Source organism: Condylura cristata, unplaced genomic scaffold (genome assembly GCF_000260355.1).
Source record: "Condylura cristata isolate star-nosed mole 26May11 unplaced genomic scaffold, ConCri1.0 scaffold00034, whole genome shotgun sequence".
Classification (NCBI taxonomy): Eukaryota; Metazoa; Chordata; class Mammalia; order Eulipotyphla; family Talpidae; genus Condylura; species Condylura cristata.
In genome coordinates this window covers 12,994,666-13,012,419 of record NW_004567135.1, presented here as the reverse complement: position 1 = coordinate 13,012,419, position 17,754 = coordinate 12,994,666, and the positions used below count along the sequence as shown (strand labels likewise).

The 17,754-nt window shown below is 46.4% G+C and overlaps 1 protein-coding gene across 1 annotated transcript in view; it reads left to right on the top strand.

Annotated features, from left to right (window-relative positions):
- ANO2 (anoctamin 2, calcium activated chloride channel) overlaps positions 1 to 17,754 on the top strand; it is a 254,687-nt gene that overhangs the window by 233,237 nt on the left and 3,696 nt on the right. The window contains exons 23-25 of the mRNA XM_012732230.1: positions 6,790 to 6,942; positions 7,270 to 7,322; positions 9,194 to 9,375. Of these exons, the coding sequence (XP_012587684.1) occupies positions 6,790 to 6,942; positions 7,270 to 7,322; positions 9,194 to 9,375 (388 nt within the window). The remainder of the gene's footprint in view (positions 1 to 6,789; positions 6,943 to 7,269; positions 7,323 to 9,193; positions 9,376 to 17,754) is intronic.

Here is a 17,754-nt window from a genome sequence, read left to right as displayed (position 1 = left end):
AGGGGAGGAATGGACAGATTTTTTTTTAATGAATAATGTAATAGTTTATATAATTTTGTGCATTTTTCCATCTCAGTTGCAATCCTCTTGGGCTTCCCATCACCAAATCACCCCTGTGCCATCACCGTAGTCCAATGCATTTCCCTCCCCCAACTGTTTTTTGATCCCATTCCCCACCCCACCCCCATAAAATGTCTCTGGCATGTAGCTATTCATCATTATCATTATTTTCTCGCCTGTTCCGTTATATTCCTGCTATGAGTGAAACCATCCGATATTTTTCCTTTTCTTTCTGGCTTATTTCACTAAACATGATCTTTTCCAGCTCCATCCATGTTGCTGCAAAAGACCTGTGTTTCTTTTTCTTGGTTGCTGAGTAATATCCCATTGTGTATATGTACCACATCTTTTTGATCCAGTCATTCACTTTTGGGCATTTGGGCTGCTTCCATGTCTTTCCAATTGTAAATACAGTAGCAGTACACATGGGAGTGCAGTTATCTTTTTGAATCAGTGGTTTTGTGTCTTTTGGGTGGATACCTAGGAATGGGATTGCTGGGTTGTAGGGAAGCTCTCTGTTTAGCAGTTTGAGGAACCTCCAAACAGTTTTCCATAGTGGTTTTACTAGTTTTTGCATTCCCACCAGCAGTGCAGGAGAGTACCTTTTTCTCCACATCCTCGCCAACATTTGTTGTTGCTAGTTGTTTGAAGATGTGACATTCTCACTGGAGTGAGATGGTATCTCATTGTGGTTTTAATTTGCATCTCCCTTATTACAAGTGATGTTGAACATTTTTTCATATGCTTGTTGGCCACCTGCATTTCCTCTTTGGAGAAGTGTCTTTTTAGCTCTTCTGCCGGAATGGGCAGATTTTTCCAGAACATAGTGTCCAGGTGTTTAAGCTCCCTGTGACCAAGAGCCACATTCTCCCGGCCACTATGGGATTCACTCTGGAAACTACATGCCCCTCACCTCTGTTTCTAAGACAGAAAAGGATTCCTGACACGTGGGTCTGTATCATACCATAAACCTGAGACCCACTGTTAGGAGACTTTGAGTACTTTTTCTAAAAACCTCTAGCTAGGCCTTCAAAGAAAAAAAAAAAAAAAGGGTGGGGGGACAAAACACAGAATCAGAAACCCAAGAGGAGATGTCACAACAGACATCTCAGAAATCCAGAGCATCAGTATCCAGAACAGAAATTATTATGAACACTGTATGCTCTTAAGTTGATAAATCTAAAGAGATGAACAAATAATAACGAAGAAATGAAGAAAATGCGCCTAGCTGTATTTCCCCAGAATAGCGCCGATCTGCATGTCATCAACTCTTAATACCAAAACTTTTAACTTCAAGCCTGTTCCTTCCTGTATGGGCTTCCAGGGTTTCTGACTTGAACTCGATCCATTGTATAAACCCCAGGCGGGATGCCCTGCAGATTGAGAGGGAATTCCACTTATTGTCTTCATTTCCTAAGCAGTGTATAAATTTGGTTTAGTGAGCTTGCAGGAAAGATCTTGACCACCAACCCCATAGCAAACTTTCAAATACCCCCTTTACTTGTTCTTCAAATCACCTGTGAAGGCGCCAGAAATCCGCTGGTGAGAATTTCTGTGCTCCAGTGTGCTCTGCCACTGTGCTGGTTCGACTCTAGGACTCTGGCATCTTCCTTCACATGGTGGTCTGCCCCACTGCAGACGCTGAGTGTGTGGGCCACCTAGCAGAATCTATAGTGTGTGCTCAGGGGCCCAGGGGGCTCCAGCCAGTAACTGTGCTCAGTACCTGCTTGGAGGACACATGGGTGTGTCGGTGGAAGGTGAATCATAGACACAAAACCCTCTTGTGTGGCTGTCACGACCCCCCTTTTCCTGAGCAACAGAGGTCCATGATGGGGCAGTAAGTAGCTCATGCCCTTTCTTCTCACTGTCTTCTCTCTTACACGGTCAATCAATGCTTGCAAGCTCTCTTTGTCACCAGTCCTCAGTGCCAAGCAGGCTGGCTTCCTTTGCCCTTCAGCAAAACAGCTAGGCGCATCGTTGAAAGGTGGACTGATGAAATAAAGGATGACCTTCCCTAGCTGTGTTTCTCACATAAGTGTTTATCTGCAAGGCTGTTTCTAGCTGAACTTTGGCAGAGGCTGCCTCCTGGATGGAAAGGCAAGCTCATACCCACATGTGTGCGCCTGTTCTTCCCCTGCCTTAGTTACCAGTGGCTCATAGAAGGGAAGATCTCAGGGCCCTGGTTTTTAATTCCTTTACACAGACTGTTGCTTTTACTAAACGAGAGAAAGCTTTAAAAAATGTAATTATTAGAATTGGACTCTCTTCTCGAACTGTATGCTTTTCAGAGTCTCCCATGGGCATTCCAGAGCAAGAGCTACTATGTGGGTTCACTTCTTCGAGTCCCCAAGGGCCTCCCCATCACCAAGTATAGTTATTTCTGTCTGTATGCTGGTAGGCTGCCTCTTTTGTGCTCATTTTGTGTTTGCAAATAATAAGTATGTATGTATGAAACAGATCATCTCTGCATCTTTGCTGTGGGATGGAGAAGCTATACATCTGTGAGGGCGCAGGAAGGATTGTGTCTGTCTGTGGTCTTCCAGGGGCTTGCCACCAAGGAGGAGAGGCAGATGGAGAAACAGTGACATGTGCACAGCATATTGGGGGAGGGGTGGTGCCTGATTCCACCTGGGTGAGAAGTGGCATCAAAGAGAGTCTTTAAGAAAACGTTAAGCTTGAGTGGAACCTATCAGAGAAGTGGCGATTCCTGCTGCAGGCGTGGTGACGGCAGTGGTGTGTGCCTGGGGCCCAGTGGTGTGTTCCACGGCCCAGCACTGTGGAAACCTGGGGGAGTTTGGGGAAGTAGAAATGGCTGGAAAGCAAGCTGCGTTGATCTCCAAACAGTCCTGCTTAATATTAGTCCTGAGCACAGTGCATGATGGGAGATGTGTGGGCAAAAATAAATTAGGGTCAGGTCACCAAGGGTCTTGAATGCCAGACTGAAGTTTTGGATGTGTGTGTGAGAGAGACAGTGAGAGCGAGCGAGCGAGAGTGCACATTTTCACTGAAGAATTTTAAAATGAGTAAAATGTCAGAGTTGTGTTTCATCAAGAACTTTCCCACCCATCCCGGCCAGTCCATTCCGTCCCCCCTAATCTGCTGTTTTTCTCCGGTGAGCCAGGAATGCCCTCACTGAATGCCATCTTGTTTAGTTTAGCCCTCTTGTCCTTGTTATTTTAACCTACACCCAGGTAATCAAGGCCAAGATTTTAATTGTCTCCAGCACCAGGCAGTGCCTGCTGGTGGTTATTTTTCAAAGGCCCCTGGTTTCTGGAGAGTGAAGAGAGAAACCAGTGGGATTTGTGTCTAGGAGCGTTTCCAGTCTCTGTGCTTGCCACTCGGCCTTTCTGGAGCCCTTTACAGCAGGCTTCTAAAGCTTTGGTTGACAATCAACTCCGGATTCCTCTCTAGTTGGCTTGGCCAGGTGATCTGCTATTGGTCGGCCAAGCTGGCTTCTATTATGCAGCTTGCTGAGGACTTCCAGCCCCTCCTCCTGTGGAGGCTGCTGTTTTTAGAAGCCAACCTTGGCGTGGTGAAGGCGGGTATCACTGTGTCCTGTGAAGTGAACCCAGAAGGACACCCCTCAAGTATGGCATTTTGATCTTTGACTAGAAGGAGTGATTCTTGGATTTGGTATTTGGATGCTAAAGGGTAAGGGCTGTACTCCCCCTTCCCCAAATAAAATAAAGCATTCCTATTGGTTTCGGCCTCTTTGGGTTGTTTGCTAGAAATGTGCCAGACACCCAGTTCACACCTGCAGCGATGGTGCCTCTGTGGAGACTGGCTTGTCTTGGCCCAGGGTACTACACTAGAGAAATGTCAGATGAGGGACAAGTGTCCTGCCGCTGCAAGCCCAGCACCCCTGGCCTTGGCTGAACATGGTCTTGAGGTTCTCTCCAGCTGAGCACATAGACTTATGGGGCAAACGAGCAGAGGCGACATGGTATCATGGGGTCACTTGTGGTCACTGTTAGGGAGTCATGTCTGGGAGCCAAATGGTATGGACAAAAAAGAGCAAAAGAGCCTGACTGGAGAGGCGGTGAAGGTGAAACACAAGCCCAGGCAACCTCAGCTCAGTTTGTCTGTGTCTGGAGCTTATACGAAAGAAAGCAAAACAAGTGGAGAGCAGGGTTTTCCCTCGAGTTCTGGAAAGACATTGGAGTTCCAAGTGCCGTTTGCACCAGTGTGCTGTGGGAACAGCCTACCTCCAAGTCCCTCAGAAGCCACCTGCCCCTTCCCTGGAGGTCAGTTTCCTCAAGAGGCTTGGGAGGTTTAGCAGAGTCCTGTGGGAGGGAGTCCCTCCGAGAAGAGCATTTGGCTTGCAGAACTAAACTCCTTTGAATCAAGAAGCCCAACTCAGTAGCCATGCACCCCTGCATAGAGAATGCTTATAGAGGGACTTAAGTACAGGCATGCATTTTACAGGTTTAAACCAGCCTGACACCTGTTTTGCTTCCTTTGTTAGTTCCATCCCCGACAGCCCTCTGCCCTCACCCTACCCCTGAGTCAAAGTGAATTCTTTAGCAGCCTCTTTTAAAAGATGTGATAGATTCTGCATTTTGACTTGGCTCCCAGAGCTTGTTCTAGAACATTTCTCTTCCCCATTCCTCACTGGAGACCCCTCAGGACAGCCAGCTAGCCAGGCTGTCATCCCAAGGCCACAGGCTTGACAATTGGGAGGTATCTGCCACCACTGGCACCTGCCGGTCTCCGAGTCCTGCCAAGCACCCACTGGGTATCAGAGGTGTATCAGCAAGAGCAGGAACCCACTGCTGCGGGCCCAGGCTGACCCCCAAATCAGAAGTGGTTGTGCTGGGTAAAGGTCCATTCAGGTACTCAGGATCTGTTTCCCCCCTCCCCCCAGCTTTCAATAGACTTATTCTTTAGTAAAAATTTGTGCTTTAATTTTTTTATTCTTTCAAATTTTTTTTTCCATTTGGCTCCTGGTTTTTCATGTTTGTATTTGAAAGTCGTAGAATCTTGAAGCTTGTTCAAGAGACTAGGAATCACAGCATCTTAGCAAAAAAGACCTGAGGGAGTTTAAGCCAATTTCTTCAGCTTACTGATGAGGATGCTAATGCCACTGAAACAAAGAGCATTGCCCAGGGACATGGGCTAGTGAGAAACATGCCAGGCTGGGCTTCACCCTCTTGTCCCCGGCTCACACCTTCACTTTGTGTCCATTCAGTGTAGAAATACACCATCCACATTACTGTCACCCTTACTGTTGATATTCATTCCCATAAAAGTAAATGTATACCTCATGGGTGACATTTTTGAGCAACCACTGAGTGACATTGTTTGAAGTAACTGATGTATACAATCATTTACCTAATGATGCTTGTTTGGTGGGTATTATCATTCTTGATTTACAATCGGGGTAACTGAGACACAGAGACGTTAAATAACTTGCCCGTCGTCTATGGGGAAGGCCTATTCCACTGTGACTTTCCAGAGCCAGGACTGTGTGGCATCAAGTGTATACAGAGACTCTGGAGTGGGTAGGGCCCTGTCTGCCTGGTGGGCAGTGAAAGCACCTGAGCAGGTGAATCACAGCGCCACACAGTGGTGACTAGCGGCGGTGCGTCCAGAGACTGGGGGAAGGCTGGAGGGGGGAGGGTGGGGAGGGGTGGGGAGGGCTTGCCCAGATGGCATCCTGGGGGTGCAGTGAACGTTCATCTCAGAAAATGAATGCATGTGTACAAATGATGGGGAAGGCCTTTATGCATTCAGGGCAAGATCAGCAGGATGGGAAGTTCCCAGTGCTGGAGACAGAAGTGTGATGGTGTAGGGGAGATACAGAAGATGGGGCTGAGTGGGAGATCAGGAGAAGGTGTAGAGTCCCTGTCTCCCGAGATGAGGAACCTGAGTTATATCCAGTAAGCGGGGGTGAGTGGGGGGCGATGGGGGCCGACAGAAAGTTGTATGGGTAGCTAAGTTAGGGGATCAGACGGCTGGGCCCTGGGATGAGTAGACTGGAGGCTTGGGGTCGCTGGTGCCGAGGACAGTCAGACTGTGGCTGTGGTTGTCCAGGGGGAGTTGAGGACCTGTCTCCTTGCAGCCTTTCAGTGGGCTCCTTGCCTTTGCCCACGCTGCTGCCATAGCCTGGATTACTCTCTTCAGTCCAGTCTTCCTGGCAGGAAACTGAGGTGTTCATGTGGAGACTTCCCTTATGCCCCACCCCAAAGAGGTTTGAGCTCCTCCCCTTCAGTGCCCAGAGTCTCCAGTGCATTATTTTTTCCTTCCATGCGCATCAAACCCTTGCACATCCTCCCTGCTACACTAGCTCCTGGGAGACAGGACCAGACCTCTGCCTCCTTCCGTCCATCCAGGGTACTGCACATCTAGTGAGCTCTCAGTAAGCCCTGCAAAGGAGCGGCCATATTTGGGAAATATTTCTTTAAGTTTTAAATTGCCAAGGGTGGCAAACTGTGGCCGGTGGGCCAAATCCCACTTACTCTCGTTACTGCTTTTGTAAATAAAGTTTTGTGGGAACACGGCCAAGCCTGCTTGTCATCACTTTGCTGTAGCTGCTTTCACTCTACCAGGACGGCGTCAAACTGTGGCCTGCACATACAACCCTACCCTGGCTCTGTGCTGAGAACATAGTCCACCTTTGTGCCCCACAACCAGGATTAGTGACTGGCCGGGGACAAGACCAGCAGTGGGAGCGCGCTCACCCTGCCTCTCCCTGCGGGGGGCTCTCACGGCTGCTCTTCTCTCTCCTAGTCATCCAGTTCGGCTTTGTCACCCTGTTCGTGGCCTCTTTTCCTCTGGCCCCTGTCTTCGCCCTTCTCAATAATGTCATCGAGGTGCGGCTAGATGCAAAGAAGTTTGTGACTGAGCTGAGACGGCCGGATGCCGTGAGGACCAAAGACATCGGTATGGCCCCTGCTGAGTACCCCCCACGCTCTGCACCCGCTGCCCCTCTGTCTATCCCAGCCCCCGCCACCCTCATGATGTCAGGAGTTAAGTAAGAGGGCTGGGCAGGAGGCCCTCGCCTCTTCACCCCTTTGAGCTACCCATCTGCATCTGCTCAGGGGCTGGGAGGTCTGGGGAGCCTCATTTTCCATCCCCAGTTGTCTCCCTCTGGCTTTAGACAAGAGGGGCTCCTAAGCCTTTCCAGACAAGCCCGTTCCTGGGAGCCCCCAGGTAACTTGCCTGCCAGTCGTCACCCTGAGTCAGACACCCCTCTTTCTTGTCTTACAGGGATTTGGTTTGACATTCTCTCCGGAATCGGCAAGTTCTCTGTTATCATCAATGTAAGTGCTTCTGTTCCTCATGTCCGACACTATGGGAGGTTCTCTCTAGAGGAGCTGCAGCCACCACAGAGAGAAACTGGCCCTTGTACCTCCCAGCCTTTTCCATCTGGACCATTATTTGAGACAACCCCCTGGTAAATCGCACACGCGTGCCTCCCCGCTCAGTATCCTGTCACCAGAGGTGGGCCTCTTTATTGCTAATTTCACCAAGAGAAAGAAAGGTAATTATCCACCAGGATGCATACCTGGGCCTTAAGAATCAAAATCAGATCTTTTCTCAGAGCCAAGAATAATGAGGAAAGAATTCCACGTATCTACCCATCTCTTTCCTTGTGCGCTTGACTCCCATGCTAAACAATACTTGGCGCCTTGCCAGGCTGTAATTCCTAATTACGGTTCCTCTAAGTTGTCAATGAGAAGTCTTCATTAGGTCTTGGACTCTGCCACTGTGTAGGTTAAGATAGGACATGGAAGAAGAGGAGTCCCACCTCTTGCGACCTCCTTAAGTGTCTTGCCAGACATGTCCACATGTCAGAGGAAATCCTGCCGGGCCCGCGCCAGCAGCAGCTCTGGCTTGTACGTTCCATGTGGAGGGTGGCCAGGCGGGGCCTCCTCGTCCATATACCTAGAAAAGCCAACCGGCTGGGGCCTACCCAGAAAGCCCACTTTCCTTGTGGAGACTGGTCCCCTACCTAGAACATGTGCAGGCTGGAGAGCTGGGAGGAGGAGCAGAGAGGATGGGCCCATTGCACTTCCGCATGTTTGATTAGGAGGTACACATCTCGCAGCTGAGAACTAAAGTGCAGTTTGGAAAAGAGATCAGGCGCTACTTCGGAGTTGTGTCTACTGGAAAGAGGCCCCAAGTGCTGAGCAGTTTCCACCAAACCAGTGGAATGACAGGAAGTTCTATTTCCCTAGGCTCTCTCAGACTTACCTATAAAAGTGGGTGGGAGTAAGAGCAATATTCACCTCGTAGGATCACCCTAGAAATTAGGTGGGCTGATGAAAGAACCTGTAGCAAGTACTCAGAAAATTATAGCTTTGATTATGGTGGGTATGTATCTCATTGTCAAATATGGTTATGGCCATCTACACTCACGTATACATTTAGAAAACAATACCCAAGCCATACTTTTAAAAGGGGCTTGAGTTATGGGTGCAGAATACAGTATAAACAGCTGCCAAAAAGATTTAAGATTTTCTTTGCAGAAAGTACCTCCACAGTCAAACATGCAATCATTCATTTGTCGTTTGGTCGGCTCCGTGGACATTTATAGAGTGCTTAAATAGGCCAGATGCTGGCTGGGCACAGTGACTCCATCCAGCGGGGCCCGATCCTTCCCATTGATGTTCCTGTTCCAAAGTAAAATGGACGAAAGAACAGCCTCCATTAGAGGATGTGCTAAAACGTGTCAAGAGATGTCAGTCAGGTTAGAGCTGTGGGCCTGTGTCCTCAATCTTCCTGGCTTCCTGGTGTCACTAGGAGAAGGTGGACACGGTCGTTGGAGTCTGTGCCCATTGCCCTCAAGTGGTGTTCTCATCCTTAGTGGTAATTTTCTCAAAAAATCTTGCATCCTGTTGTGGCTTAGCCAGCTCATCAATTCAGATACCATGGAGGTGAGGTGAGCTAATCTTCCCAGCAACAATGGCCCACCCTGGCTTGGCACCCACTATTGTCTTTTACTCTCCTGGCAGCCATGGCATGGTGGGCTTGCTTACACGTGTGGTGCGTGGACACACAGGGAATGAGCTGCGTGAGCTTCTGGGTCAGTCAGAGCAGTGCCTCTGATGGGGACAGCAAAGGGACACTCAGCCAGATGGACTCCGTGTCACCTGGAGCCTCCTCTAATGCCCGTGGCTTTGACCCTCAGGCCTTTGTCATTGCCGTCACCTCTGACTTCATCCCGCGTCTGGTATACCAGTACTCCTACAGTAACAACGGGACACTGCATGGCTTTGTCAACCACACCCTCTCCTTTTTCAACGTCAGCCAGCTGAAGGAGGGAACGCAGCCTGAAAGCTCACAGTTTGACCAGGAGGTTCAGTTCTGCAGGTAAAGTAACCTGAAGGAGGAGAGCAGTAGAGGACCAGAAGTGGTGGATGCGTGTAATTATCTGGGTGCTCTAAACTGATATCATTCTCCTTTCCCTCTGTCTCCTACCTCTCTGCATCACTAGACATCATTTTGATGAATGAACAAATACTATTGAATGCCTTTTGCTATCTACTGTGGATCAGTGAGTATATAGCCTCATCTTTCCCATCAAGGAGTTTTTAAATGGTCTGGTTGGAAAGATAAGCAGATGGGACAGGACACAGACAATTATTTAGTGGTTATATTTAGCACAGACCATGAGTGTTGTGGGGAGTCAGAGATGAGCAGGGCCAGGCTCCCTAGAGGTGTCCTGAGGTGTTGTATGATACACATCCAGAGTATTCTAGATGAGGAGTTAGCACAGGCAACGTCATGGGAGTGTCATATAATACTTTGGAGCTCAGCAAATTTGAGGTGTCATATAATACTTCTTTTTTTTTTTTTTAGAGATTTATTTATTTGTACATACAGAACTGGGGTACAGGCCAGAGGCTCAGGGGCAGTGAGAGGCTTCACCAGAGACAGAGTGGGGAGCAGAACAGGCAGATGGACGAAGTACACTGCTGAGGGGAGCAGCGGGTGGGTCAGGAGAGGTCTGCTGTGCCATGTGGATCTCCTCCGGGGCAGGCGGGGATCAAACTCATGCGGAAGTGGCTTAAGCTTCTTAGTGTTGTGCTTTAACCCACTGCACCACCAGGGAGGGCCGTCATATAATACTTTTGAGCTCAGCAATGTAGAAAAAAGAGAGTTCTTGGGAGATGATAGTTGAGAATAATGTAAGGAATACTATATATGTAGAAACTCCTGGGGTAGTATAAGCCAACACTGTTGAATTTGAGCAGGTAGGCTGAAATAGACAATGAGGAAACCTGGAATTTAAAAAATTTTAATGTCATACAGTAGAAAGCTACTGATTTTTCAGTGCCAGGGAAATAGGATAAAACTGATAGGATAAAAAATGATAGGGAAATTGATCTGTTCTCAAAGGAAGGTTAACTGGAATTGGGGGACCTGAGGAAGGGTTCAGACATGGACTGTGATGGGCACAATCCAGGGAGGAGAGAGAATCAAGATGAATAGAGAAAATGACTTATTTTTATCTAATATATTGGTGACAAGAGACATGAGAGTTTAGGATATCTCCCAAGTTTGGGCTGAAATCAGAAGACTAAAAACTGTGATTCTGTTGACATGTTGGTGAGATGCTGGGAGAATCTCCATGGTCCATGTGATGAATTTAATTTCAGCCACGTTGCATTTAAAATGATGGTAGGAAATCTAGGAACTACTTCCACCTAACTCCTATATTCACCAGGCTGGAATACCAGAGAGGTCCAAGTTAGAGACATGATTGAGAACAATCAGGACAACGTTCATTAAAGCCAAGGAACAGAGAATTCTCCACTATTTACCCAAAAGACAAGGACAGAGCACAGAAAGGAAGACATTCTTCAACCTTTATGTACCCTGGCTACATGATCGGCCCCATAAAGGACTTGATCAAAGATCACACCTCAAATATTTGAAAAACAGAACAGTTGCTGTAATAGCAGCCATAACCTAGTAGTTCCACATTATTAGGAAAATGTGGAACTTTCCTGGGCCATACCCAACAGTGTCTTAACAAAAAAGCTCCATCGAGGAAGCAATTGCGTTTGCAGCGATGGAAGCCTCAGGCATGTCTCTTCCTTCTCTGCTGGAGAAACTCTGGCATCAGGCCGTTGTGAGGTGGTTGCTTACCTCAGACCCACAGTCTGATATACAAGGCCAGTGTGACAGTTTGTGTCTCTTTAGTTGGTCTAGAAGTACATGTCTGTCCAGAGAACCAAAGGTTTTGACTTTGACCTTGACTGTCAGATCTTCCAACACATATAAGCATTGGCTGTGCTTTCCATATGCATTAGTGGCTTAAACTGGATTCATGTCCCCTGCATGGGAAGTCGAGGGTTGGCTTAACTTTAGGCAGGCCCTGTTCCCTCAGGCCTGCTACAAGTAAGTTTTCCCCTGTCTTCCAATTCTACACCAGTGTTGACTATAGTCTCAAGCTACAGTTGACAGCTCTATCTGAAGCAAGTGATCTTGGAAGAAGAGGTAATTTCCTAGTGGGAAGTAAAGATGAATGGGCACCACTCAAACACAATGACAGGTATGATTCCAGGCATCATTAGTGTACATGGTGCTGCTTTCTTGTGTCTGCCTTCAGAGGCACTAACTTTCCAGACCCAGTAATCTTCCCTGTTTCCATGCACATAGGCTGAAGGGTGGCCCTTAAGAAAAATTCTGCCACTACACGGCAGAATTATAGGTGTTTGCTGTATGTAAGGCAAGGCGATGTATCCATAGAAGATAGGTCATTGCAGGATTAAGCCAATAGGGTTTTTGGAACATCTGTTATTTTTTCCTTACTTGGTACCAGTGAGGGTTACAAGTTCTTTATGCAACTATTCTGAGATGTTACTATAGATCTGACATTGGTGATACAATAAGGAACCAACCACAGCTGAAGGTTTAATAACTTGTGATAGAGAAATGAGCTCCAAGGGCCCCAAGGAAGGAGGCCACGTATGTGATGAGGCTTTGTGTGTTCAGGGGAAGCTTCAAGGGAGGTGGAACATGAAGAATGAACAGAGCAGCCAGAGAGGGAAACTTATTAAAACTCCTCATGCTCATGACCAGGTCGGTCTGCTTGGTGTGTGGAGTGGGAGAAGGGGAGAATCCACAGTCGAAGAAGAACTTGCCCTCTGCAGAGGGGCTGCCCATGCCCGTGGCCAGTGCAGAGCTGCAGTCCAGTGCCATAGACTGGTCCAGTCTTGAGATACGGCCCAGAGCTGCAGTGAGGGATGATGTGCTCTCGCCTGGTGGTCTAGGGGGCGTCAACTATGAGAGGCAAAACCAAGAAGAGCTGTTGGCCATGTTGGATGCATGGGGCTTCTCTTGGAGTGATGGGGACCTACTGAGGGAGTTAAGAGAACAAGGATGTGGTCAGCTTTTCACTGGTGATATCTCTGGCTGCAGTGTGCAGGTTAGAGCGACATTTAAAATAAAGAGATGCCTTGCTGTCAAGTGTGGGCAGCTGCAACCTGCCTGTCATTTATATGTGACACATTTCCCTATGCACCCGGAAGGTGCACTTGAGAGGCTGCTTTTCCCTGGTGGCTACAAACCATTGATGGAAAGCTTTGCCTCATGGACCCCATTCATCATGCTGGGTGACCCTGACTTGGTCGCCAAAGTCTCTGGAGATTGAGAAAATAAGGCATGATCTAATGTATTTCCAGGCCAGGCTTTAGTATACATGGCTCAAGTGGTGCTTGCTGTGTCTTTAAGAAATAGAAGTCAAGGAAGGGAGGAAAGAAAGGGAGAAGGAGAGAGAAAGAAAAAGAAAGAGAGAGAGAGAGAAACCCTCTGTACCGAATCCCAGTTTTCAAAATTGCTTCCTTGGTGGGAAATTAAGTTTGCCCTAGTTTTCTGGCAAATAGTGTTGGGAACTAGATGACCCTTCTTATTCTTAGCTTTCAGTGACCTCTGGAGATAAATGTGGTCAAATCAAACCGAGGTCTCGGACTCCAACGGCCTCGCCAGGGATAGAGGTATCTTAAAAATAGCAACAGAAGTCAGGATAAGTCTCCGCTGCCATTTGAGATGCATTCCCAGCATTTTTGAAGCAGCATTTGCCTCGGCCAGCTCTCTGCTCCCGTGACGTCAGTCTGCAGGCGTGACTAGTGACCGCTGGACAGGGTTGGGGCTACCACGTCCCGAAGGGTGCATGCAGCCTCTGGCTCCTGATTCAGCTGGAAGAGAGGTCAGTGGGCAGGGCCTGCAGTCCAGAGCTGGGGGGACCTACCTGGACCCAGGCAACCCAGTGGGTCTGTCTAGAGCTGCTGAGCATGAAGGAACAACATTCCTGGGTGACTCCTGCCAGTTTTTCCTGCAGGGCCTAAGTTCTTTCACATCACTAAGTCCTGGGAAAGCCTCTGAAGAGACGAGCTCCCTTCAGCCCGTGGCTGCCTCTCCTGTGCGCCTAAAACCAAAGGGAGAATCAGCTTTTCTGGGTGTTGCCTTTCCTGATCTTAACCAAGCCCTGGATTAACATGGTTCTCATTAATTCCTAATTGCCTGTACCCTGTCCCCTAGCTGAAGGCCAATTTAGAGGCAGTTTTAAGTAGCTCACATGGTATGAACATACTGTTTATAATTACATTCCATGTTAATATGACATTAGTCTCCACTGGGACTATTAATATATATTTTTTTAGTACCACTATTTGGAGTTGAGAAAGACATTTAGTAATCGATTTGCAGTGTAACCAAAACCTCCTTTTAAGAAAGAAAACTGTTCCTGACTGTTGAAGAACCACCCAAGCCTGTTATTTAGGCATCTTTCTTGCCTACAGTGATGTTGTGTGGGGGTGAAGTGTGGTGGATGTCAGCATCTCTGATCGCCTCTGAGTAAGGATGGTAAGAGCAGCTGAGCCAGGTGTCTCTCTTCCTTTTCTGTACCTCAGTTTCTCCATCTGTAAAAATGGGATCTGAAATAAATATTCTCCAAGAATTCTTCTCTGCTTAAAAAATTAAGTATTAATCTAGTCTTATAAAACTTCTAAGCATTATCTCTCCAGAGGTAACCTTTCCAGCTCTGTCCCACCTCTTCCCAATGCTGGCCCCCCCTTGCAGACACTGACCTAGAGCAGAACCAGGGTGCTACATCTATGCAAATCTTCCTTAGATTTTTTTCAAACGTATTAACATAAAATGAACTGGTAGGGTCTTTAATGTATCTTCATGTGTTTGTTTTATAATAGTGAAATAGCTTTGGGTTAATGTTGATAATCTAGATAATGTAGAAGTTCAGCTCAACCAATGTGACTTGTCCATGTTAAAACCATCTAGAGAAAATATTAATGTCATTTTAAAGCTTCACTTGAGTGCTGACTTTTGTCCCAGCTCTACAGATGGTGTGTGAGTCCATCCCAGTTGACACTACAGTTTAGTGCCTCAACTCTTAGTATAAAAATGTATTTACATCAAAAGAAAATTGTCATTAATGACACCTTTTCTTGAAGCCATGAACTTTTTAATTATAAAAGTAATTCTATATACATACTACATATGGGCAAAAAAGGAACAAGAGAGATTCTTCTCAGCACCCACCCCTGTCGTTCTCACAATGACAGGCACAGTGGAGCCCGTCAGTTGCTCTGTCTTTGTGGGCATTTCTATATAGCCTTAAAGTTTTAACATCTCCTCTTTAATTAGTCTTCTTAGTTATTCAATAAGAACTCAATTAACCTGACTTTTTAGGATGAAATATTTAAAACTATGAAATCTGGGGGATGGGAAGACATCCAATGTTTATGGAGAATCAGTACAATCAAAATGATTATCCTGCCTAAGAAGATGTATAAATTTAACACAATACCCATCAAAATACCAACAATATTCTTCAAAGAAATTGAACAAAAAAATCCTGAAATGTATCTGGAACTATAAAAGATCTTGGCTAGTAAGAGCATTCTTGAGAATAAAGAGAGAAATGGAGGTATCACATTACCTGGCCTTAAACAATAATGTAAAGCAACAGTGCTAAAGCCAATGTGGTATTGGCATTAAAATAGACACATGGATCAATGGAATGAATAAAAACATCTACAAGTAAATATACATACATATTAATACTCAATTTATCACAAAGCAGGCTTGACCAGATAATGGGGAAAGAAGGGTCTAACATGCTAGGAAAACTAGAATATTATATGCAAAAGAATGAAAGTTGGATCATTCTCTAATCTCATGCACAAAAATAAATTGCAAATGGATGAAAGATTTTGACATGGGACCTGCAGTAATATAATATATAGAAGAAAACATTGGAAATGTGTTTTGTGACATTGGTGATAAAGGTGTTTTGGAGATTCAGCTTCAGTGGTAAGGAAAAATAAAAGCAAAAACAAAAAAATCAAGACTACCTCTATTTAAAAAGCTTTTGTACAATGAATGAAAATCTAAATGGATTTTCTTTAAGATTTTATTTATTTATTCATACAAGAACTGAGGTATATAGGCCAGAGGTGCAGGAATGGGTGAGGGTGGGGGCAGGGGAGAGTTTTCACCAAAGACACAGTGCAGAGCAGAACAGGCAGATTGATGAGGTACACTGCTGAGGGGAGCAGTGGGAGGGTCAGGAGAGGTCTGCTGTGCCATGTGGGTCACCTCCCCAGCTGGGGATCAAACTCGTGCTGCAGTGGCTGCAGATAGCTTCATAGTGCTGTGCTCATTTAGCCACCAGGGAAGGTCAGAAAATGTAAATAGATTTAGGACAGCCTCGGATGGGGGAAAATATTTATACAGTGCATTACCAATATGGGATTAGTGTCTATATAACTATATAGGCCTCCGATATTATAAGACATTTTATGATATAGTTGATATATACAATTCAGCAATAGAAAAACAATCCGGTTAAGAGGCAGAAAATCTGGGTAGGCAATTTACCAAAGAGGGTATCTGAAGGCCAGTAGAGACATGAGAAAAATGTCGGCCATTGCTTTGATTGAGAAGTGCAGGTTAAAACAATAGTGAAGCTATCATCACCTCATGTGTGTGAGAATGGTCCACATTAAAAGGATGCTGAGAAAGACGAACCTGGTTACACTACTGGTGGAAATAAATATAAACTGGTACAGTTTACTCTATGACCCAATCAACCCCCTCCCGGCTATTTAACCAAACGACATAAGACCATGAACTTGAGAACACAGGCTGCACAGTGTTTATTGCAACACTATTTCGGTAGGACATGGAAGCAACATAAATGTGCAAAAAGGATCAAAAAGATGTGGTATAGCCAAACAATGGAATATTACCCAGCCATAAGGAAAGACAATGTTTTGCCACTTACAACACATTGGAAGGAGTTCAAGGGAACTATGTGTGACAGAGCAACTCAGCATGACAAAAAAATATTTGGACATTTACAAAGTGGATCATTTGGAGCTTTTAAGCAAAAACACTTCACAAAAACCAGTGGATAATCATAAACAAAATGAGACATCTGAGGTTAAGAGGAGTGGGAAGGAGAAGGGTCAAGAGGAAGTCAGAGATAGCGGGGAATATACGGGGAAAATTACGAAACGAAATTATATCTAAATAGACACAACCAACCACTGATGGATCCCTAGAATTACTGTTTTTCAAATTATTCATCAGTGAGTCATGAAATCACTGTAATGAATCATTGTTAGCATTTTATAGAATAGAACAGGATAGGACCAGGCAGGACAGAATAGGAAAACCCCAGCGTATTGAACACAGAAAGGGTGAGTGTTGTTTGTGTGATAGTGATATACTCAATATTACTTATTTCTGGGCCCTGTATGTATGTGTGCATCAGTGTAAAATTTAGCTCTTACTCCTGTAGGATACAGTTTTTTAAAGTTAGCTTCCGGAAAGAGAAGCGTAAACAGATGTCTAAGTAAATTGTACTGTTCTCTCGTGTGGCGGGTTTGCAGTGCTATTCCAGAAAGCAGCCTTTGCCTAGGAGCCCAGAGGTATTTTCAAGTGGAGTTCTCTGTACATATCTCTGGTTAATCTTCCCCTAGATCCTTGATCAGATGGATGTGCCTGTTAGATTCAAAACATGTTTTGGACACTCAGGGAGGGCAAATTGACATTTCCAAAAGCTGTGGTGAGTTAGTAGCAGGGATGGGACCAGAATTAGATTATTTATGGATTCTTTTCAGAATGGGAAAAAGAGGGGTGAGCAGTGGCTCTCATCCTGAGGTCAGTGAACAGCTGTTCTTTCATAGATGGAGCTAGGAAACAAGAGAAATGTCTTTGACTATAGCGAGAGGGCTGGGGCCAGGCCTGGGGCTGGATTTCCCCAAGGTGAGGAGTGGGTGTGTGCAGCGCCCTGCTCACCTGCTCAGGAGGTCTTGAGAAGAGCAGGGCAGATTGACTCCCTTCTGCCCCGGGGTCCTTTGTGGGAAAGCAGGAGGTGGGGACCCCAGGGTTTTCCCATCCTGTGGTGCCCTTGCTAGTTCAGCCACGCTCTCCCTCGCTCCCATTAGCAAGCGTAATCTGGAGCTGGCCGTGTTTCTGTCCCAGGCCCCGGATGGAGAGATGAATCCCGCGGCGTCTTGCCGGGCTGCAGTTAGCCTTGCTTTTCATCCGGATGTCAAACCAAGCCTGCAACAGCTGTAATCAGCTGTTGGAAGAGGGGGAGCGGGTGGGGGGTAGCCCCTGGCGACTTGCCCAGCCCTGGTCGATGCTTCACATCCACCACTCCGTTTGTCTCGTTCTGTAGCTGACTCTGTCACTGCATCTTTTCTCTTTTCGTGT